The sequence below is a fragment of the Ursus arctos genome, chromosome X (genome assembly GCF_023065955.2).
Source record: "Ursus arctos isolate Adak ecotype North America chromosome X, UrsArc2.0, whole genome shotgun sequence".
Taxonomy (NCBI): domain Eukaryota; kingdom Metazoa; phylum Chordata; class Mammalia; order Carnivora; family Ursidae; genus Ursus; species Ursus arctos.
The window spans coordinates 11,869,941-11,894,202 of record NC_079873.1 but is presented as its reverse complement, the minus strand read 5'-3'; the positions used below and the strand labels follow the sequence as shown (position 1 = coordinate 11,894,202).

General features: G+C 40.9%; 3 protein-coding genes across 4 annotated transcripts in view; 2 read left to right on the top strand and 1 right to left on the bottom strand.

Moving 5' to 3' along the window:
- CLTRN (collectrin, amino acid transport regulator) overlaps window positions 1-18,995 on the top strand; it is a 33,167-nt gene extending 14,172 nt beyond the window's left edge. The window contains exons 4-6 of the mRNA XM_048213861.2: window positions 3,785-3,898; window positions 8,656-8,850; window positions 18,179-18,995. Coding sequence (XP_048069818.1) covers window positions 3,785-3,898; window positions 8,656-8,850; window positions 18,179-18,335 — 466 coding nt within the window. The 3' untranslated portion in view covers window positions 18,336-18,995. The remainder of the gene's footprint in view (window positions 1-3,784; window positions 3,899-8,655; window positions 8,851-18,178) is intronic.
- The window catches only part of ACE2 (angiotensin converting enzyme 2), a 108,793-nt gene that overhangs the window by 23,639 nt on the left and 60,892 nt on the right, over window positions 1-24,262 (top strand). The gene's annotated exons all lie outside the window — the stretch shown is intronic.
- On the bottom strand, window positions 1,320-3,099 carry LOC123002219 (POM121-like protein 2). Its single transcript, XM_044391886.3, has one exon. It carries the CDS (start codon window positions 2,466-2,468, stop codon window positions 1,749-1,751), a length of 720 nt encoding a protein of 239 aa, XP_044247821.1. The 5' UTR covers window positions 2,469-3,099; the 3' UTR covers window positions 1,320-1,748.

The window sequence follows — 24,262 nt, the reverse complement described above, 5'->3', positions numbered from 1 at the left end:
AATATTACTTTGCATGTGCTTAAATTCTGTAAACGGCACGTGCTACACATAATAGAGCACTCCCCATCTTTTTCATTCACCAGTGTATTTTTGAGATGTAACCTATCGTGAAAAATATGTAGCTCCAGTTCAGTGATGTCTGGGGGTGATATTTGTCCCTCTGGGGATATCTGGCAATGCCTGCAGATGTATTTGACTGTCCCCACTGGAGGTGGTCCTACTGATATCTGGGCGATAAAGGCCAGGTGTGCCGCTCGACATCCTGCGATGCACAGAATTATGTGGCCCGCTAGCCCAAGAGTGGAGAATCCTTAGGCTGTTTCTTTCCTTCACTTTACAGAACACTATTCCCTTGAAAGCACATAGCATGTTTACTTTATCCATTCCCGGGTGCGTGGGCATGTAGGTTGTTCCAGCTCTCTGCTCTGACAGAGTGCTGGGAAGAACATCCTCACCAGTGTGTGCGTGTGTGTGTGCGTGCGTGTGTGCAAGCACACGTGGGAGAGTTTCTCACAGTCACGCTCTCCTCTAGGAAAGACTTCCAAGTGCTGCTGCAGATTGGCTGGACCTGTTCACACTCACAGGACTGCCTGGGGTTCCAATTCTCAGTGTCTTTACCAGCAATTCATGCTATTTAGCATTTTCAATTTTGCCAACCTGAGGAGCTTAAAAGAGTAGGTTATTTTTTTTTTAAATTTTGCATTTTCTGATGATTAATAGAGCCAAACTATCTAAATCATTCACAGTCCACAGCATTCTCCAAAACTGGGGGAATTTTTTTTTTCAATTTTTATTTATTTATTTATTTATTTTTATAATTTTTATTTTGTTATATTAGTCACCATACAGTAACTGGGGGAATTGTTTTTGCCAAGCAGGTACCACTTCGGTTTGTTCTTCTCCTGGGGCTTTGCTGTGTTTTAAAATAGCCTATTTTGGGAGACCAAGCTTGACTGTTGTCTGCCAGTAGAGGTCACTGTCCCTCAGAGGTTTTCCACCAGTGTGGTGTTTCTTTTGGTTTTGTTTTTTACTACTTCCCGCCCACCCCCCACACCCCACGACACCCCCCTCCACCTCCCTCTGGAATATATGGCAATGTTTGGAAATATTTTTGTATTTTCACAATGTGGGTATGCTGCTGGCCCCTAGAGGATGGAAGACACGGATTCTGCTAAAACCCTACAATGCAGAGGACAGCACCCAACGAACAACAACGAATTATCTGGCCCCGAATGTTAACAGTGCCAAGGTAGAGAATTCACGGTGTAGACAGAATCCTAATATATGTATCTTGGAAAGAAAGACAAAGACACTCTGTATGATAATGATTTTGTTTATTATTATCATTAAAAGAAGAACACTGTTTTCACTCCAGAAGCTGGGAAAATAGGGGAGAAGCATGCCTTCCTGCTAAGTGTGTTTCCAGGGAAGAGGCAGGAGGAGTGGGTGGGCAGGAGGAAGGCAGAGATTTTGACAGCAATACTATTTCTTCAGCATGGGCTCTGCAGGGTCGGGAGAGGTGGGTCTGGGGGCTTGGCGGAGCTGCCTGCTGGAGTGGTGAGGGCTGACTGGCGGGGTCAGTCACTCCTGCAGGGGTAGAGCAGGGGTCAGCAGGGTAAAAGAATTGTGGGTTTGAGTCTCAGGAGGTGGTGGGGGCAGGGCTCTGGCTCAGGATACAAGGGGGACCTCGGGCTGCAGGAGGGCCCAGGCCCTGGGGAGCACTGATGTGCTCTTCAGCCCAGGCCCGGTCACTCTGCCGTGGCCTGGTGGTGTCCTGGCAGCAGGTCAGGCCCGGGGCGGGTGTCCTCTCCATCACTGGGATCCCAGGAGCAGAGGCCTCTTCTCAGAGGCCCAGGCCTGGGCACAAAGGAAGGGACCACTCCATCTTTCCACACAGGCTTGAAGGCAGATGGCTTGGCCCCTGGGCTCTGCCTCCTTCTCTTGGCGTGGGGCGCTTCAAACTGGAGAGGTCTGTGGATCCTCTTTTTTCCTTTCTTGCATCGGCTCCGAGCCCTCAGCCGGCTCTCCTTGGCACAGGAGTCCGGGTGCTCCTGCATGGGTGGGCCCCTGCTGAAGCTCCCACTGCACTCAGGAGGAGTCATTTTGGTGGTCACCATGTTCCAGATGTTCAGGAGGTTCTGGGTTTTCCAATGCCACTGCTTCACGAAACTCTTGCGATTGCTAGAGAACTCCAACCCCAGGAAGGTCTGGAGGGGTGATTTGCCGTGAAAGCGCCTCCAGGCCTTGGGGACTATCACCCTCTGGACTCCGGGGTGGTCCAGGTGGGGCGGCATGGTGGGGTGGGGCCGGCTCCGGATCCAGCGCTCCCGGTGGATGGAGATGACTTGGCTCTGAACCGGGCCCAGTGGGCGGTAGGCGGGCCTGGACCGCGGGGACCGGGGCCTCCAAGCGGGGCGTCGCGGCGCGGCCTTGGCTGAGCCCAGGGATCTGCTCAGGTAGCTGCCCATGTTCGCGGGGCGGCGGGGTCGGGGCCTTCGAGGGGGAAATTCGGCTTCCGCAAGTGCCCCAAGTGTCTGTAGACGCGGAACACGCAGGGGTACGGCGGCCGTTGAGATCCGGGCGCAAGGGCAGCGCGTGGGGTCATGAGCGGGGAACCCTCTGGACACGGGCCCTGCACGAGCCAGGCCAGGGCCCCGTGGACGCGGCGACTGCTCCGGGAGCCCACTGCTCTTGAGGACAGGGAACCTCTAGCTCCCACTGCAGGTCCCAGGCGCTTGGCTCTAGGCAGAGGGGCCACGAAGACTTTGGCTTTTGTACCTGACACTTAAAACGGGAAAAATGTAGTCATTCCGATCAGGTCCTGAGAATTACAGAAAATCGACAGAATGGCACTCTCCTTCTTCATTATTGTAAAAATGAACATCATGCACTTGAATGCTGTTTTAAAGGAAGAGGAATTTATGTTTATTGGTAAAGGGGATGTGTGCTTTGATCTTCCAGAATGGTTGCTAATGTCACTTCTAGCAATTTTGCTCTTAGGGAAATGGCAAATGCCATTCATAATTTATGTTTTAGCTCTGACAGCATTGATTTATGTGGACACTCCTGTAATTTTCAACTTTTATATCTTTCATACATTCATATATAATTGTCTCCAATCTGAACACGAATGTCATTTCTTCCCTGTCATATCTAGTGGTAATGTATGTATACAGAGTGGTGTGGCACAATCCCAGTTGACAGTTGATAAGCAGGTAATTGCAGAAACAGTGTTTAAAGGCTGCTGGTAAATTGACGATAGCACTTCAGCTTGGAGGTCTCGTATTGCGTCATTGCGTCCGCTCCACTACTGAAGTGGGAGAGGGACAGCAGTGTGGCCAACACAGCAAGCAAGTATTGGACCAAGGGGTGGCAACTGATTTGTCTGAATCTGAGATGTGCAAGGCTGAATGAGGCTAAAAAGAGCTTGATGAGGAAACACCAAAGGCATCTTTGGTTCAGAAAGAGGCCCAGTGTTGGGGAAGCCGGGGTGCTGTCAGCTAACAGGTGATGGAGAATGAGATCCTTAACACTCTCTACTGTTACTTTTTGTTATTTTTTCATTTTGGTAGATTCTTATTTAAAGAATGATCCCTAAGTATCTGATTTTGAAACAAAGGAAATTTCCTATGTTATTTTCTTCTTAATAAGGCATTTCTTAAAATGGTATAAATGACTTCATTCATAACTAAGACACCTTTTAAGATGGTAATAACACCAGAGCAGATGTCCTAATGGAATTAGTCATTATTCGCTTATTTTTTTTTTTCCCCATCATCTGCAGAATTTCTCATGTCCTGCTTTGCAATGTAACCCAGCGGGTGTCATTCTGGTTTGTGGTTACAGATCCTTCAAAAAATTACACCCTTCCTGCTGTTGAGATACAGTCAGCCATAAGGTAATCACCACTAAATATGTCTTCTACTGGTATATCAGCTTGTTGATTGATTTGACTGTTTTCATAAATTTTGAAGAATTCTCTCTCTGCCTCACAATGATTTATTTATTAATATGTGAGAGATTTAATTTTGTTAGTTTGTATTAGGGATTAGTTTGGATCAGTGTTTCTCATCCAGGGACAATTTTGCCTCCAAGGAGACATTTGGTAATGTCTAGAGACATTTTTGTTGTCACAATTGAGGTGGGGGGGTGTTGAATAGACAGAAGTTAGGGGTGCTGCTAAACATCCTACCATGCACAGGACAGCCCCTCAGAACAAAGAATTATTCAACCCCAAATGTCAAGCGTGCTGTGGCTGAGAAACCCTGGTTTAAATATTAGCTATGAATGTTTAGTGCTGTCGTCTTTCAGCAAGAACACCTTGTACGGTGCTGTTGTGTGATGGTTCATCACATGGATTCTGGAGGCCAAATGCTAGGTTTTAAATTCTGGTTTTGTCTCTTGATTACAGACAAGTTACTTCCCCTCACTTTGTTATCCTCTTATAATCTATAAAACGGGAATAGTTATGGAACCTCTCAGAGTTGTTGAGAAGGTTAAATGAGTTAATAAATGTAAGGTATTTTGAAGGACAAGTCATACCTTTGACTTTTAGTTAAAAACCAATAAAAATATTCTCATTTCTTGGGTCTCTAAGGACTTAGCTTCATTAGTTAATGTACAGTCTTTGCCTTTAAAAGATACTTTTTGAAAACAAGGTAAAAGCATGACTCTCATACAAATTAAAAATAAATGCCACTAAAGATTTTATTGTCTTGTTAATTAATGAGGGAACCAGTAAAATGGTAAAACCAGTTCAAAGGAGACTTCAAGGAACCATGCATCTATGGGAATCAAGGAATGGTGATGTCCATTTACAAAAAGATGCACCATTCTATCCATCAGGTAGTGATCAATCATATTCTACCAGACACAATTCACTTGATTTTCTCTGAACAAGAATCACTTATATTATGTCAGTTCTCTACCACTTACAGATCTGCAAAATAACTCAAAGACAAATAGAAGGTATAAATTGTCCAGAAAGATGTATTCACCAGATACTCAGTAATATTTTTTACCCATTTCAAATTTTACAGTTTTTCCTGAGAGTTCCCCTCCGCCTCTCCTTGTGATCATAACAAACTTTCAAAAGTGAAGTGTATTCTTGACTTCAAAGAAGGATGCAGTTTGTTTTTACTTCAATCAATGTGTACGTTATGCATGTAAACTTTGCATCCCTCAAATGATTAATGTTGGGCAAAGGTATATTGGAAAATGAGTTCAGAAAATAAACTATTTCTGGAAAAAGAACGAATGAAACAAAGTAACTCACCCTCACAACAGACTTACAAGTTACCAAAATACACATTATTCTCTTTACCAAGGAGAAATATCTAGTATAAGAACTCATTTGTTCTCTGTAAAATATTAACATTTAAGATAATGAGTATATAATTAATGCCAAAGGTTTTTGTGTGAACAATCATCCATTTCCCTTGCCGAAGCAAAGGCCTTGAGGATCTATACTAGAGGGAAATGATTTAATCTGCTTTAACAAAAAGGCTTGAACTACATTGTTCCTGTACTTTTGCCACTAAAAAATATTGTTAAGACCCACGACTCAGGGAATAAGAATTAGGGACACTGTATTTCACGTGAAAAGGAGTTTTATTCAAGCCTTCCCCATGATCTGGGAGGGCTACAAGGAAATGCAGGCACTACGGTGAAAGCAGGCTTCCATTAATGTGAGGGAGGAGAGTGAGTGTTGGGGGTGAAGGTGGAGGATGCAGGTGAATATGTCCACAGCAAAGTGTCTCTGTCAAAGGTCCTAGCAGGAGAAGCTACTTAGGGGGTGACGTTGGCCGAGAGAATGAGAATTTATGTCAGGAATAGGTCTCATCAGGATTGTATGAAAATAAAGAGAATGATAACAAGAAGGAAGGATAACATGAAAAGCAAGGGGATGGCAGCTAGAGGGCAGATAACAGGGATTTCAAGGCTGAAGAATCTGTGGAGTTGGGCAAAATAATGCTGATTCCACTTCATATTTGTACAACCCTTTCTGCCGTAAAGCGTGTTCCTGCACATCTGTGGCATTTAATGTCAACACCAATCACTTTTGAGTAATTACTTTTTTTAAAGATTTCATTTATTTATCTGAGAGAGAGAGAAAGAGAAGTGAGGGATAGAGGGAGAAGCAGGCTTCCCACTGAGCAGGGAGCCTGTTACGGGGCTCAATCCGGGACTCCGGGATCGTGACCTGAGCTGAAGGCAGATGCTTAACCAGCTGAGCCACCCAAGCGCCCCAGCATGATTATTATTATCCCTGGTTTATAAATGAGGGAACTAAGACTCAGGGAGACTAATCGATTTGCTGAGGCCACCACACTAGAAAAATGAAGAGCGAGGACTTGAACCCAGGCATACTGCCATCACATCCAGTGGTGTTTTTTCCTCTCCCCCAGAGCATGCACACCTATGGGATTACTTGAGGGAATGACTCACCAGTTCTAAGGTGTCTGTTTTAGCTGTGTTATGAGGGCCTGGCCTTATTAGGCCAATCTTGGCTGCAAGATATCCATGTGATTGACACCTATTGGGGATTTCAATGGTGGTTGGAGATTTAGTCTGTACTGATCTAGAACTTCTAATCAGCCTGAGAGGCAAAAGAACAGCAAAGTGTTCACTAACCAGGTAGAAAGAGTGAAAATACTGAGCAACTTCTCATTTTATTCTGAGTTATACCTTAGTAGTGGGGTTCATTATTTTGTAGAGAGGTTTGTATTCCCAGATTATCAATGATAGGTTATAGAAAAAGCAGACTTTCCATAGTTTGACATTAACCAAAATATGGAAAGAGCCCAGATGTCCATCAACAGATGAATGGATAAAAAAGATCTCTTTCTCTCTCTCTCTCTCTCTCTCTCTCACACACACACACACACACACACACACTGGAATATTACTCAGCCATCAAAAAGAATGAAATCTTGCCATTTGCAATGACATGGGTGGGTGGAACTAGAGGATATTATGATAAAAAATTACATTAGCATTATCCCCTGCTATAGATTATCTGGCTGGGATTCTTTTTCACATTCGTGAATAATCATGCCTCAACATAGATTTTTATTTGCTAAAGAAGGTCTTTGCTGATAGCCTAGTGCTGAACTGCAGAGATTCTCAAGCCATTTCTGTCAGATTCAAGACCTGCACTGTCCAGGATGGTAGTCACCCCCCATATGTGGCTATTGAGCCCTTGAAATGTAGCTAGTATAAGATTAGATACACCCTAAGTGTAAGTGCACATCAGATTGCAAAGATTGAGTACAGAATAAAGTGCAAACCAACTCAATATTGATTGCAGGTTGAAATCGTATTTTTCTGGATTTATTGGGCAAAAAAATTCTTAAAATAGTCTCGGGGTGCCTGGCTGGCTTGGTCAGTAGACCATGCGACTCTTGATCTCAGGGCTGCGAGTTCAAGCCCCATGTTGGGTGTGGAGCCTACTTTAAAATATTAAAATAATTTCACCTGTTTCTTTTTACTTTTCCTTAAAATGTACCTCCTAGAGAATTTGAAGTCACACATGAAGCTCACATTATATATGTATTTTCCACTGCTGCTCTAGAGGTAGATGAAGTCAGCTTGTCTAGTGTGAATTCAGTAAAGGCCATACGATATCCCCAAGAAATCTCCTCAGATAGTTTGCAAATTCCAGTTAGAAATTCACTTATTCAAATAAGTCTTTGCTATCAACCCCTCCCTAACTGCTGCCACCACCAAAAATGCAGATTTTCCCTGGTAAGAGTAATTCATTTACCTTGATATTTTTCTAGATTTTTGGACTTCTCAAGCACCAGTGACTTTAGTCATATGAAACTTGTAGTTTCCTGAACAAATCTATACCATTGTCTCCTTTCCTGTGCTCAATACACACTTTGGTCTCAAGAATTCCTATGTGTCCCTCGAAACACAGCTCAAAAGTTGCTTTCTCAGGAAAGCAGCCCTGACTTCTCAATATGGTGTACTTGGCCCTCCACTGCCTCCTATCGTGGCCATATTTACCTCTCTCATGGAACATTTTGCACTGCACTGTGATTGTGGAGGGACTGATGTGCCATCCTTCTAGACTGTACTAGACTATAAGCGCCTTGGTATTTTCATTTCACTTTGTATCTCCAGCACTTAGCACCATTATCTGGTACTTGGTAAGTTATCAGCAAATGTTTATTGAATTAATGAAAAAAATCAAATTGATGGATTTGCAGCTGCTCCTGGCTTCATGTTTTCTTTTTTATTCCTGTTTTTTTTCTTATGTTTATCACCCACTTTTTTACACATTATTTTACCTCTTCCGGCTGTTGGTATTTGTGTAAGCCACCTTAAGAGTTGTGTCATCTTAGTCTAGATGCTACCTTTCTGGAAATAAAACATGGTGGGCAGAGCTTGAAGCTCATGACTTCTGGTTACTTCCAGGACATTCCCAACTATGGAGGGCAGTAGGCGAGCCTTTCTGTAGCAGCCAGCACTGCTATGGAAAAAGTACCACGACATGATTGCCCCCGTCAAACTGTCTAGTCAACCTGAGGTCCCTTCCTACAGGGATGCTCTGTTTATAGAGGTAATTGTAATCATGGAGAGATAGGTCTGTACCTTCTGTTTCTAATTTTTTTCCTCTCTTGTTTGTTTTTAATCATCATTATATTGTAGAATGAATAGAAACCGGATCAACAATGCCTTCTTTTTGAATGATCAGACCCTGGAATTTTTAAAAATTCCTTCCACTCTTGCACCACCCACTGACCCATCTGTGCCCATCTGGATTATTATATTCAGTGTGATATTTTGCATCGTCATAGTGGCAGTCATGCTGTTGATTTTATCAGGAATCCGGCAACGTAGAAGGTAAGATACTTAAACGGAGTGATTTAGGGAGGATTTTCCTATTTCCTCATGACTTGGAAAATTAAGGAGAGGATTTTCCCCAAGCTGAAGATAATGCCTTAAATCTGAAACTTTGAAAATATTGGTGATTATCAAAATATCACGTAGGCTCTTGTGTTTAGAGACTTTTTAGAGACCAGTGTCCCTTACTATGACTGCTTCCATTACTATCTATTTCTTTATTCTACATCATATGAATATTTCATATCAGTAATTGATTTTAATATCTGTAATATGCTTTTTTAAGTTAGATGTACAAAGCTAAGCAGACTTTTTGGGTAGGCAGAGTTAATCTTTAATAGTCCTCTACCTCCAAATGCCAGCAGTTCCACAGTTCTTTCCATGCAGCCCCAGCTTGGCTTGCCTTTTCTTGGCCCAGTGCCTACAGCCACCATCATGTCCCAGATACTCTTGTGATTCTATACTTCCCTCCTTTCAACAATTGCTTGTCCCTCTAGTGCCTATAGTATTATATGGAATCATGTTCCTTGAAGTGAACTTTGAATCAATACCTTGCATCAGAATCACCTGGAACACTCATTTAAAATATAGGTTACTTTGCCCTACTGCAGACTTTCTAAATTATAATCGGTGAAGGGGATGGATTTTAATGAATATCCAGGTTATTCTAATTCACTTAGTTTGAGAGCTTCCAATTTGGAGATTCCTACTCCCTGAGTTCCTTTACCTGGATTCTGGGGGCACCTACAAACTTTGCTGTCTAAATTATTGCAGTTACTTCAAGGAAGAATTTCAGACCAGTGGGAAAGTTACTAAGGTAGTGGGACAGGAGGAGAGGAGGATAGGATTTTTCAGCATGATGAAAGGAGAAAATATTGTTTACAAGTACTTCTGATCCAGAGGGGAAGTGGGGAGAGTCCTTACTCTTCACTAGACAATTTGATTCTTCTAAAACCTTCTCGGCTGATACCGAGGAAGAGAAATTCTGATAAGTGGGAATCACAGGGACATACATTGGTTTTCAGAAGGGCCGATGCCCACTGTGGGATGAGTTTGGCCAAGTGTGGGTTCAACTAGATGTTTCTCTGGAGGTTTGCTAGTTAACATATGTCTCACTCTAGTTACAAGCAGAAAGGAATCATTTCAAATGTTGGCCTTTATAACTTTTTTTCAGAGATGATAAATGAAATGCTCTGGAATAAATGAGATTTATTGTCTAGTCCCCAACTTAAACTCAAAGATTAAAATCAAGTTCTACTTGCCTGATTTTCTTCATCTTGGCATGACATGCAATGCAAAGAGCCTTGGTACAAATTGTCAATTTGTTTTGTTTTCAGTTTTTTTTTTTGAATATTAAGAAAGGTTCCCTTGCAAGATTTGACTACTTATGTTTAATATTTTAAAGTTACATATTAATCCTAGAATGCTGTGATTCTGTGGTTTTAAGGATCATAACCTCTATAAATTCACTTCATCTCCTTGGTTCCCAGTTTTCTCACTCGCACAATATACTGTAGGAGTTAGAAGGATTGAAGGTGAGACATACTGCTTAGATTCAAAGTATTTGTATCGTAGATTCTGCTCTTGTATGTAATCCATTAACTCTATGCATATCAGGAAGCGCAGGCAATGAGTCAGGGAACCCAAGCTTAGGAGAATATGGTTTGCAGTGCTAGTGTCGAGTTGGTTAAATCTTTCTTTGTGGCCTGTGCAGAGATAACTTTGCTAGAGTGACAGCGAGGTATACCGGTAATAATGAACTTGGTGGGATAAAAAGAGTTAATGCAGTGGCGTGCTTAGAGTGGTGCCTGGCCCACGGTGAGCGCTCAATAAGTGTTAGCTGTTACTGTTATTTTATTATCCTGCCATTTACTGGTCTTCCAGCTTGTGCTATCTCTTTCCTGCTGAGCAGGTTCTGCGGTAATATAATAATTGGGTGTGTAGCATCATAATCTGTTACCCGGGAGAAGTGAGGCTGTTGTCACAACCTTGCCTTCGCAAATTCATTTTGTGTTCAGACTAGGAAAACAGATAGACAAATCTCTTGCGTAAACCTGGAGAGCATCACTAATTGGCAAATAGAGTCGGGACAGTTATGACAACCTTCTGAAGATAAATTGATTTGTTGTGTTTTAAGTTAGATACAATCTGTGGTGGGCTTCTCTTGGGCAAAGTATTTCTTCAAAGGTATGGAGAGGGTGCAGTCTGGAGTGGGGAGAGCCCTGGTAATGGTGATGAAAGCCCTTTCTAATCATGGAAAAGGCTGGAGTTGCCCCCAATGCCTTTAGTCCTGAGGAAGACAAAGATTTGCTCAACAATTCAATCCATACATTACATATTAATGAACATAGTTTGCATGATACAAAATCTTAAATTTAGAAAGCCAGGAGAGTCTGCAGGGTCATCTCAGTTACCATTTTGCTTCTGTGGAGAAGTGTGCCACTGTCATCTATGACATATGCATATTGAAACTTACTGTTGAGGAAAATTCTCAAGGAAAGCATTTACCTGTGTCAGTAACAGCATTACATTGATTATTCATAGCTGCTGGCTGTAAAGTATGCAGTCATTGGAGGCCAAATTAGGTGAACTCAAACACCAGCTATACCCTTTAGCCAAATGATCTTGGTCGAGTCATCCAATTTCCATTGGACTGTTTCTCCATCTGTAGTAAGAAGATAATGTCTCACAGGGCTTCCGTGAGGATTGGATGAGATAAATATGTATAAAGTACCTAGAATATAGCATGCACTAAATAAACAGTATTATTATCCAAGATCAGCTTAACCCATTTCTGTGACTAGGAGATACTGAAAAGGGATCTCGTTTTCATCCAGAAATTGCCATGATACTATAAAAAATTTTCCAGTTCAATGGCTCATTGTTTGGGATTTTATTAGTTAACAAACACTATTTTAAAAAGTGATCTTATTAGAGTTACTGTTTACTATAATAGTGGTGAACTGGTTAACCAGCTTTCTTAAAAAATATCCCAATTTGTAGCATTTGTTGATTTCCTACCAAGTATGAAATTTCTGAATATTTAACAATGACCTCGTGCAAGCCTATACCAGCCACCATTACAAATGCCACCTCCTTGTGAAATAATTTGAGGAAGTTGCTTTTCTATTACCATCTAGTTGAGAATAGCAGTTTGTGGAAATGAGAGACTTGTCAAAGGAAAAAAAGTTGGAAAATTATTTTTTTTTAAACTTTTGGGAAACAATTAAGCATCTGGGTAGGTGGGCAGGTACCCATGATGAACGGCATATACTTCACAATGATGTCTGTACTAGATCTGTGTCTAGTGCCAGCCCACAAGTAGATGTTTTAGTTCTCTGGTCAGCTTTATGATGATGATAATGGTGATGACAGCGATGGTTGTGATGGTGATGGTGATGTGACAATGACAATGGTGATGCACTTGATGTGATGTGTGTTTTAGTAGAAAAAGCACTGGATTGATACTCTTGGTTTTGGGTTCCAGTCTCAGGCCCTGGTGCTTATTAGCTGAGTGATCTTGAGCAGGTCACATATGGAAAATGAGGATAATAATATTTTCTTAAATAGTTATGATGATGAGAAGACAAAGTTAGAGAATACACACAAGTGCTGTATACACTGGAAAGTGCTCTAAATTCATCTCTCCAGAAGCCAAGGCCCAAAAGAGGTAAAAAATATCTTATTCCTTTATTGACCATCCATTCTGTAATGGGAGCTCTAGTATTTATCAGGGAAGATATATACACAGATAACATGGATGGTCCCTTCCTACAAGGAGATTATAGTCTTGCACTTGGTAACAAAGCCAGGTTAAGGACTCAGGACATTGAATCCTAGCTAATGATCACAGTTGAGCAGAGTCATTAGTACATTCATTTGGCTTATTTCTGGTTTTATTTCTATTCCTATAAGGTCAGCAGTAAGCAGAAATACATTTAGATTTCTAATTTCTACAAATTCTGGTTTTCACACAAGGGGATGGGGCTCAGCCAACATTTTCATATACTGAAACTTCACATTCTTTTAAAGTTTTAATTAAGTCAGTAGTCTTAAAAAAAGATGTGTAAATAAAATCAGAAATGTTAGAGCTAATAATTGTTTTCCTTCTCTGTTCTTAAATGTACATACTCAATAGGAGTCAAATGTGGGTTTTGAGTGAAGCCTGGGGAGATTAAGTAGAGTTATAGGTCCACTGGTTTCACCAATCTTGTTCCATTCTCAAAGATAAGCTGCTTTACATAGTTGAGTTTTAGCTCCTTCATTTGAAAAACAGGGATAATAACGGGCACCTGGGTGGCTCAGTTGGTTAAGCATCTGCCTTCGTCTTAGGGCATGATCTCAGGGTCTTGGGATCAAGCCTCATATTGGGCTCTCTGCTCAGCAGGGAGTCTGCTTCTCCCTCTCCCTCTGTGCTCCCTCTCTCAAATAAATAAAGTCTTTTGTAAAAAAAAAAAAAAGAAAAACAGGAATAATAATAAAATCTTTATAATATTGCAATAGCAATTAAATGAGATGATGTATACAAAGCACTTTGTTTGGTTTCTGTCATGTAGTAGATACTAATTATTATTATTATCACTACCACATGGCAGACATAAAGTAACCTGCCTATAGTCGCATGGTCAGAAAGTTAGTAGTAACCATGTTTAAAACCAGATAGGCTGGATCCCAAAGCCCATCAATCTGACTGGACTGCAATGCCCACTGAAATCATTCCAGTAATACTGACATTTTCCCCAGGAAGTATCCATACTGATTATGAGGATAGGTCTCATTCCCCAATAATTAATTCTGCTCTGTTTCAAAGTCATATTTGTCTATCCTTTGTTGTTTTTCTGGCCATCCTTGGGCCTTGGCTCCTCAGCCCTATCTTGTTTGAAGGGAGACCGAAATATTCTTTGTACTTTCAGCCACCACTACTTTATCTTTTTTTTTAAAGATTTTATTTATTTATTTACTTATTTATTTATTGGCGCGCGCGAGAGAGCACAAGCAAGGGGAGCAGCCTAGAGAGAGGGAGAAGCAGGCTCCCTGCTAAGCAAGGAGCCCAACTCAGGGCTCCATCCCAGGCCCCCCGGGACCATGACCTGACCTGAACACAGATGCCTAAGCAACTGAGCCACCCAGGTGCCCTGCCACTACTTTATTTGGAGCACACCCTGCTCCTCAACACCCCTTAGCTCTGAGAGTCACCCGGTATTTTTTTTGTCCCCTCTGTTGCCCCTCTTCTGTCTGGATTTATGAGAAGTATCTACTCGCAAGGTTTTGAAGAACTAGTTTCAGGTATTTTAGTTACTTTTTAAAAAAATCTTCCTGGGGTGCCTGGGTGGCACAGCGGCTGAGCGTCTGCCTTCGGCTTAGGGTGTGATCCTGGCGTTATGGGATCGAGCCCCACATCAGGCTCCTCCGCTATGAGCCTACTTCTTCCTCTCCCACTCCCCCTGCTTGTGTTCCCTCTCTCGCTGGCTGTCTCTATCTCTGTCAAATAAATAAATAAAATCTTTAAAAAAAATTAAAAAATCTTCCTGAACTGCCGGACATTGCAAGAACAGCAGAAGTCATTAACACTCAATTTTATTTTTCAGGAAAAAGAATTCATGTTTTTAGCAGAACATCAAATCAGAACGATCCAGAAGCATAGTTAAGTTTTATTGTTAGTAAGAGCAATGCAGAGGCAGTGAATCAGTTTAATATAGTACATACTATGAAATGTGACAAAGTGCCGTATTACTGTTAGATAACCTTTGAGCTGCTTATCATGGCCAGCCAGCCTGTTACTGACACTGCAGTTTGCGAAGCCCGTCAATGCCAAGACTCTGAACAACTGGATCTAAGGTCACGATGGCAGAATATGTACCTAATTTGCCACTGGCACAGCTCCATTAGATACATTTCCACAGCCATTTCGCTCAGAATCGTTTTGGTTGAGAAATCCTTCTTCTAAAGAAGACAAACTTGTCCTTGTCTGCTTGCATCTTTCTTTTTAGTTCTTCCCCATTCCTTTGTGAGACCTAACAGATTAGTTCTCTTTATGGTTGGGAGAGGAAGGTGAGATTCCTTGCAGTGATCTGCATGTGTCCAGCTCTCTGTGATTTTTCATCTAACTTGATAAAAACACTTTCTGAACTGAGGGAACTAGCAAATAGACACTGGCAGTGTCCATTTCTAAGACTCCCATTGCATTGCCACCTACTTTAGAATGCTCCATCCACTGAGATTTTTGTAATATGAATTTCATACTTATATACACAAATTTTAGAGTAAGATTTGACTGTTTAAAATCTGTTTATTGTTGTGGAGAATTCTTATTCACTCCAAGCCCCGTAAGGAGTGAGTGTAGGGGAAATTGCATGAACTAGACATTTTTTGATGATAATTTATAAATATACATTTTTTACTGGGGCTTCATCCCTACTGAAACATCACTCCTCTTTTTTATGATCCATAAAAAATGGGAGGGAGGATGAGAGAAATTTGGAGTTTTCCCCTATTATTAAGTCCTTTCTTTTCACTTTAGGACAAGGACTGTGTCTGTTTAAACACACAGTAGTTACTCAAAACATAGTTATTCAATGAATGTTGGGTACTGTGAATGGAAATGATATGATTGATGATTGTAGAATGTCAATTGCATTTGCCTTCTGGGGTACATGGAAAATAACAATACTCCTGTCCACAGGAAGGGGGGGCAAAGTATTCTAGTCCTCTAGTAGGTGATTTCACCTGGCTGTAGGACCTTCTCATCACATGAAACTGTGCTCACCCCAACCTGCCCTAATTGCTAATGGCTAAAGCTTAGAATGGCCAGTAGAGTATCTTCACCCTGAGGATGGAAAAACACAGCAGCTTATCCTTTCCTAGGTCTCTGGGACTAGGAACCCCGGACTTCTAACCCAGCATTAGGCCTGTAGTGATAAATTGTGACACCTGACAGTGACATATATATAATGGCGAAATACTTTCAAGCGATGACAGTGGGATCTACAGTATTGGAATGATACTTTACCTTTCTTAATGAACCTCAGCTATTTGGAATTATCTAATAAACCATCAGCAAAGCCTGGCAAAATCTATACTAGCTCCTAATTCCTAGGGTAGGAAAATAAGTATTTTCCTCCATTCATTTGGAAAAGCAATAATACAAGAGCTACAAGAAATATTATGTGTGTATATATTCATCTTTCTCTTTTTCCTTTTTTCTTTCTTTCTTTCTTTCTCTCTTTCTTTCTTTCTCTCTTTCTTTCTTTCTTTGGAACCCATTCAAGATCCACCCTGGGCTACTGGCTGAGTAACTTTGCCTACAGCAGTAGTCCATCCATCCATTAATTTATCATTCAGCCAACCAGCCATTGATCTACATTTATTGATCCATACATCCGTCTGTCTAGGTAGCCAACTATCCATGTGTCTGTCCATCCAACTCTAAGCACATCACTTGACTGCCCACTCTGTGCTGAGTCCAGATCAGCTGTTTTATAAAATATTAAAAAATTTGTATGGGTATTTTGCCCACCAAAACATATTTTAAAATTTGGACTTGTCTGACTACTTCCTCCTGAGAGATTCAAGTAAAAAAAAAAATGGTGGTGAGGTGGGGTAGGAACACAGAACACAGAATTTTAGAAAGAAAGAAATAAAATCTCACTGCATCATATCTGGAGATACTTGTCAATTTGTCTCATTGTTGGTGATGTTCACCAGATTTCTTCCTTGACAAAATACAAATATCTCTATAATCAGTACCTTGCTTGTGGGGGTGGTAGACTGAGACTGTGTGAATACCCTGTTCTCAAATCATCTCTTACTCAGTGGTTGATATCCATTGATGAGCCTCATCGGAATCAATTATTATTATATTGGTGATTTTCTATTTCTGTTACTCTTTCTATAATGGTTGTCATTCCTTTGTAAAAGCTCTTTCTTTTCTCTCCCTTCCTCCACCATATTCTTTAAAGCACATTAAAATGGACTCTCATGCAGGACTAATAGGAAACTCCACCTCAGTCATCACTGGGGCATCTTTACCACCTCCTCACTCACCAGAGATTCACGAAGGTTCTAAAGAACTTCCATAGTGGTGGGAGTCCAGTCCATCCTGGTCACCACAGCAATGCCCACCATTCCAGCAGTGTGATCCATTCAAACCTCTTTGAAGTTTCCACAGATTCCTGGGACAAAAGAGTCTCTGGCAAGTCTGGGAGCCTCATGCCCAAAATCATGCCTCCATGATGCCTCATCTTTAATCTCTTGTTATCAAGCATAATTGGCTCAGTGTCTCGGTCCTTCACAAAAGACAGGAAGACCCTTTGAATTCAAGGCTACAGCGTCCCACACTCCAAGGAAATATTAAGGGTGGGGCTAGCAGAGTCTACAAAGAATCTGAGAATGAAAACTCAAAGATTTATATATAGAGGTGGGGTTTTTCTTTTTTTTTTTTTTAATGACCTGGAATTTTAGCCATGAGTTGTAATATGATTAGTAAAATGTGTTCTGAGTTCCAAAAACCCAACTTACAAATGAAGACAACCATTTTGTAACAAATAGAGCCGAGCAGTGAAACCTGCAGTTTATAATGGTTACTTCTTTTCTATAAAGGAGTGTGTTTGCTTCCTGATATCTCATTTCAATTTGATTTTCACTCAACATTTGCGGACTATTTGTCAAATCCTGTGAGAGGAATTTAGTACTTTTTTAAAATTCCATTTTTGTTGTTTTCCTAGAGCTAAATTTTTTAACTTGCCAAGTTACCATACATTTTCTTCACATTCCTTAATGCAGTTTGTGTATGTGAATGTATATGTGTATATGTGTGTATGCAAATACACTAATTCATATAAATGTATATATTCACTCATATACATATTCATATATATTTAGTATTCCAAATAAAACCACTTGTTCTGGGGCGCCTGGGTGGCACAGCGGTTAAAAGTCTGCCTTCGGCTCAGGGCGTGATCCCAGTGTTATGGGATCGAGCCCCACATCGGGCTCCTCCGCTATGAGCCTGCTTCTTCCTCTCCCACTCCCCCTGCTTGTGTTCCCTCTCTCGCTGGCTGTCTCTCTCTGTCAAACAAATAAATAAAATCTTAAAAAAAAAACACTTGTTCTGATCAATATTATATATCATCCATGCAGACTTCTTATCTTGTAGCAACTTTTCACTTCATTAGCTCTTTATGATCTTTGCAATTTATTTGAAAATACAGAATGTCATCAATTATTTCATCATTCTAAGTTTCCTCTTCCCTCTCTTGCTCTCCATGTTTATACAGAAGACCAGGCTTTCTTCTTCTAGACCCCAATCATTCTTTTTATGTGCATTTAGGAAGAGCAAGGGACCATCTGAAGTGGATGACACTGAAGATAAGTGTGAAAACATGATCACAATTGAGAACGGCATCCCCTGCGATCCTCTGGACACGAAGGGAGGGCACATTAACGATGCCTTCATGACAGAGGATGAGCGGCTCACCCCTCTCTGAAGGGCTGCTGTTTTGCTTCCCCAAGAAACTCAACACTTGTTTCCGTGCAACTGCTGAGCATTATAAATTATCAAGGGCAGATCATCTATTTTTTTTTCACCATTCTTTTCTGAGAAATTTTGCGTGTGCATGAAAGTAAAAGGCCATCATTTATACCCATGAAGACCATCGGAATCATAAACTGTTGACTACTCAAAATATTCCAAAATATTTCTTTGACAGCACAATGTATAGGTGTAGTCATATGGTGTCTTTAGTTATTGGTTTAAAAGTGCATTAGTGTTAAGCATTTCCGAAAATAAGGTCAGACCAGTACATATATATATTTTTTTTTTCACACTTTGAAGACCTATGGAGAGAGATTTTTCCAGTGAAGAATACCCATATGTGGTGTAAAAATCTTTGAAAATGGATCCTTTTTGAATATTTTTCTATCACTCTGTATGTGACTAAGCAAGAAGAAAATATAATGATTGTAAATGGGATATGAATGATGAAAATGGGAGTGTCAATACACAAGGTGGAATTTGATCCTGTTATCATACCAATACTTATTCTCTATCATTCTCTAATAAGGCAGCCCTATTGGTTGACTATTTCTGCAATTTGTAAAAGTACAATCTCTGTGAATTTAATAAAGTGCTAATCATCTCTTTTTAATTATGTGACTGTTGCCTGAGATTTATTTTCATACTGTGGAAATTAGTAAGCCTGATTTTTATTAGTTATGTGTAATCTGTTCTGCAACCCTAGAAATGAATTATTTTTGTTGTGTGTATCCTTGCTTGAAGACATCTTGTAGTTTGTAGACTTCATTTTACTTCCAGATAGGCCATGACTATTCTAATTTCTAATAATAAATTATTATACATTTATGAATAGAAAGAAAATTTGCTGCTCAGTCTCCTACTGCTATCATCCATAGTTGATGTTACAGCAACAGTTTCTAACTCCCTTTCCTGCCCCATTGTTACTCCCCAGATATGGACTCCAAGATGGGTAATTGCAGGCAGAAGGTTTATTGAGGAGTGCTCTCAGGAGATACACCTGTAAGAAGTGAGGAAGGCAGGTGTGGCAAATAGACTCTAAGATGTCTGCCATCTCCTAATGTTCACACCTTTATGTAACCCCTCTCCTTGAGTGAGGATGGGACCTGTGACTTACTTCTGCATGGAATAAGCAAAGATGAAGAGATGTTACTCCTGCACTTACTTTATATTTTGTTTGAGTCTGTCTTGCTAGCAGACTTGTTCTAGAGACTCTCCTTGCTGGCTTGATTAAGTGGCCATGTTGGGAAAGCCTACGTGAAAGAGACTGTGAGCAGCATCTAGGAATTGTTGGTGGCCTCTCAGCTCTGAAGACAGCCTCTGACCAACAGCCACCCAGAAGCTGAGGTCCTCAGTCCTTCAACCACAAGGAAATGAACTCTGTCAACAACTAGAGTGAGCTCGAAAGTGGATTTTTCCCCAGTCAGACTGTCTCCAGATGAGAATGCCGTCTGGTCCACACTATGCAGCCTGAGTAGAGGACCCAGTTAAGATGTGCCCAGACTCCTGACCCATGGACACTGTGAGATGATAAATGTGTGTTTTTTTAAGCCAGTGAGTTTGCAGTAAGGTGTTATGCAGCAATAGAAAACTAATAGAGTAGGATTAGGCAGAGGAGAAGTGACCAGCAACATGATTACAACAGGCTTCAGGCAATCCTTCAAGAAGCTTAGGAGCTGAGGTTGTCCCTGACTGAGATAAGGTGGCTGGGCCTTTGTATCTCCACATTAGCCAGTCATGGCCATGGGTGCTCTCTGGGAGAGGGTCTGCTCTTGGAAAAGGTAGTTCCCTATGGCTGGGGGCAACTCCCATGGAAGGAATCAGCTGTGAGCCTTCAAAAGCCACTGTTTCCAGAAGCTGGGGATGGGTACATGGCCTCAAAGAGGGGGCCTGGTAGACCCCCAGGATATCCACCATACCCTCTCCAGTCCACTGACTCTAATGTAGCTTGAATGAATATCCAAAATATAAACTTGATCCTGTTGGTTCCTAACATAGATGCTTTTTTAAAAAAAAGATTTTATTTATTTATTTGACAGAACACAGGCAGGGGGAGAGGGGGAAGCAGGCTCCCCGCAGAGCAGAGAGAGCCCAATGTGGGACTCCATCCCAGGACCCCGGGATCATGACCTGAGGTGAAGGCAGACGCTCAACCAACCCAGGCGCCCATAACATAGATGCTTTTAAATGGCTTTTTATTATCTTTAGGATAAAGCCAGACTTTTTAAACATAGGCAGGACCTGCTGCAGTTTGACCTACACCTTCCTCTCTAATCTCTCACCGTGCTCCTCTTTATGTCTCTCTAACTCTCTTTCATCTACTCGTAACAGATTTCTCACTTCCAGGCCTTTGAACGAGCTGTTCTCTCTACACTGTTCCCTGTCTCTCAGCCACTCTTTAAGCTTGTCCTTAGCCTTTCTCTCACTTAAACATCTTGCCCCTCCTGGAGGTCTTTGCTGGACCTCCCAGCAATGTGTTCCTAGACTGCCCAGATAATTATAGTCATCTTGTTGTACCATAGTTATGTTATATTTAAATGTGTTTTTATGGAGGAAGGAGACAATACAGGCAAGAGTACCCTAAGGGCCTACGAAAGTCCTTAATATACTGTCTCCGTGAACATTCTCATAACCTACTTCACTTCCCCCCACCTCTAACCAGATAGAATTAACCACTACTTTGTAATCTCATCATAACTATGTGTCTTTTTAATGAAAATCATTATAATATTTTGCTTTGTTTTTACATATCTGTATCTTCACACTAAATAAAATATTCTTGGAGACAGTGTTCAAATCACTTAGCATAGTACCTTGTCTTCCTCTTTCCCTCCTTTCTCCCTTCCTTCTTTCTGTCCTTTATTCTACAGTGGTGAGCAAAATCAAACACAATCCCCACCCTCACAGAGCTGAAAGTCTACAGAGCTCAATAAATGTGTGCTGATAAGTAAGTAAATGAGACAGTAGCTGTAGCAAGCTGGTAGTCTTATCCTTTCTGAGAGCAAAACTTGCCCCTCTCCCTGTATGTGGAGGAGTTTGAAATTGTGGGTGTGAGATTTTTGATTTGGACACCATTTTGACTTGGGAAGCATATGTTCTTTATTATTATTATTAGGGCTTCCTCATTTTTAGGAGAGGAAGGAGATTTGCTCTCTCAGTTGACAATATGTGATTTGCTAAAGAACCATTTTCTATCTTATATTTTCTTGAATCATACACTCCAGAATAGGGTAGCTTTGCATATAGAATTGGTGAAACATCGTCAGAATTCAATGTGTACTAGCAAGCATAATCCCAAACATGTGTTCTCAAGATGGTGGAAATTATTCTTAGTGGGGAGAAAAAAAGTTTAGATGTTATAATGGCTTATACTCCTCCAAAGGACCACTGTGCTATGTATATCTATGGTATATCTATGGTATTAACATTTTCTGGATGAGTATAAAAAGTATATCCATGATATTAACATTTTCTGGATGAGCTATTAGGAAAAGATGTCTAAAAAGTCACAATAATGGGGAGACAACAGGTTGAGAGACACTGATCCCAGATAGGCTTCTTATTTTGAAAGCATGGGATGAACCAGTTTGATCACTAGATCATTTTCTTCACTGTCTGTTTATCCTGAGGCTGAGGGGATTGATTCCACTTGCGAAAGTCTGCTCCACTAGATATCCTTATTGGGGAAGTTTTCTATGCAGCAGAAATGTTCTATAAACTTGACAGTCCATATAACAGCAAAATGGGGTTTATGCCTTCTGCCTATGGCCTTTGACAAACACTCTGGGTAATTAGAGAGCAGTCAGTCATCAACCACACCTTTCATTTTTAATTTAATGATCCCGTAATGTGTCACAAGGGAGCACACTGTGAGGTGATATGTACTGGAAATAAAATGGTGTAAAGCAAGTGGAAATATAGCTGTCATTCCACTCTCCAAGTCCTTAACCAAGATTGTAATGAAACTGGAAAAACAGAAGCATCTGAAAAGCAAATCACTTAAGAAAAAATTAGGTGGGATGGTGATATTTGGATTTGTTTCATAGAAGAAATGTAAATGTAGGTAACTTTTGTGGGGGGGGGTTTGATGTTTCACCTTCCATGTTTTCTACAAGGACTAACCAATTCAACCATCACTATATTTTTTTTTTAAGATTTATTTTCTTATTTGAGAGAGAGACTATGAGTGGGGGGGAGGAGCAGAGGGAGAGGGACAAGCAGACTCCTTACTGAGCAGGAAGCCCAACACGGGGCTCAATCTCATGATCCATGAGATCATGACTGGAGCTGAAACCAAGAGTCAGACACAACCGACTGATCTACCCAGGCGCCCCCAAACATCACTATAGTGAAGAATGCAGGGGCGCCTGGGTGGCTCAGTAGGTTGAGTGGCCAACTCTTGGTTTCAGCTCAGGTCATGATCTTGGGGTCCTGGGATTGAGCTCCTTGTTAGGCTCTGCTCAGCGTGGAGTCTGCTTGGGATTCTCTCTCTCCCTCTTCCTCTGCATCACCCCTGCTCGTACTCCCTTTCTCTCTCAAAAAAATAAATCTTAAAAAAAAAAAGAATGTGGTGAGTTCCTGCATTTCAAATGATCCATGATCGGATTCCAGATATGAACATCACCAAGTGAAATATGCACATTTATCTTTCCTGGATGAGGAACAAAGAACAAGAGAGAACGCAGGTTAAGAACCTAAAAAGAGTAAAAAATCCATTAGGAGTCCAAATTCCCAGTCCTTATTTCAAATTCATGGGGCCCCTTAACATAATATTTTATTTCCCATTTAGCATCTTGTTTTTCTTCCTAAAAAATATTGCATGTCTAATTAACTTCATTACATAAGCAAGTGCACGGAAGATTTTCCTCCTTCTTTCCTACTATCTTTCCTTTGCTCCTTCCTTCCTTTCTGCCTCAAGAACTTATTGAATGTCCACTCTATGTAAAATATCATGCCAGGGTCAGGAAATGTAAACAGAGGAAGAATATTTTAGAAGGGACCCATTCATTATTTATGACAATATTGAGCTTATTACTAAGAATACCATTCTACTTTAGGGAATTTGGGGTTGAATGAATGAATGAATGAATGGTTTCTGGTTGTTATTTATTGATTTATTTTGCTCTTCATTTTTATAACATTGCTTGAAAAAGAATTTTATATCAGTTATGGGTACAGAATAAGAGCCAACTCATAAAGCACAGCATTAAATTCTTCTTCATTATGGCACAGTGAGGGCAGTAGAGGGTGCAAATAGGTGCCAGTGTACTGGGCAGTAGGAGAGAATTTTGTCAGTAATGAAATGACAACTCTGTCCCTGGATGTAATTTTTCCAGAGTTACTCTTTGATGTCACTTATATTTTTTGAAAATTAGTGATTATATAATAATATGGATGTGGGGTGTTGGATGAAGAGAAACATTTATTCAGACCCAGAGAGAGTGGTCCTAGTTTTTTTTTTTTCCCAAGTGTCTGATGTCTTTTGACCCAATCTGAAAGTACGTTCCCAGTACAACAGGGCTAGGTCATAACCAAGACCATTGGAAAGGGTAGACCATGAGCTCCTGGGCATGGTATAGAACAAAGGTGAACACTAGCCACCATGGGCAGGCAAGTTCGAAGTGTCACTGTCAAGTGTCTTGCTAAACAAGGGGCCCTTATATGCAAAAGTTAGCAAAAGTTCAATTAAGACTAACGTCTTAATCACCCCCTGGACTCCATTTGTCATCCTAAACCATTAATTCATAGCCCACCATAATTAGTGAACAATGAATTATTGTGGCAACATTCAGTTTGTATCATGGTTGCATTTGAAAACTTATAAGTATGAATCAGATAAAATTCCTGCTACGTAATCATTTTTGAACTACAAAAATGGCA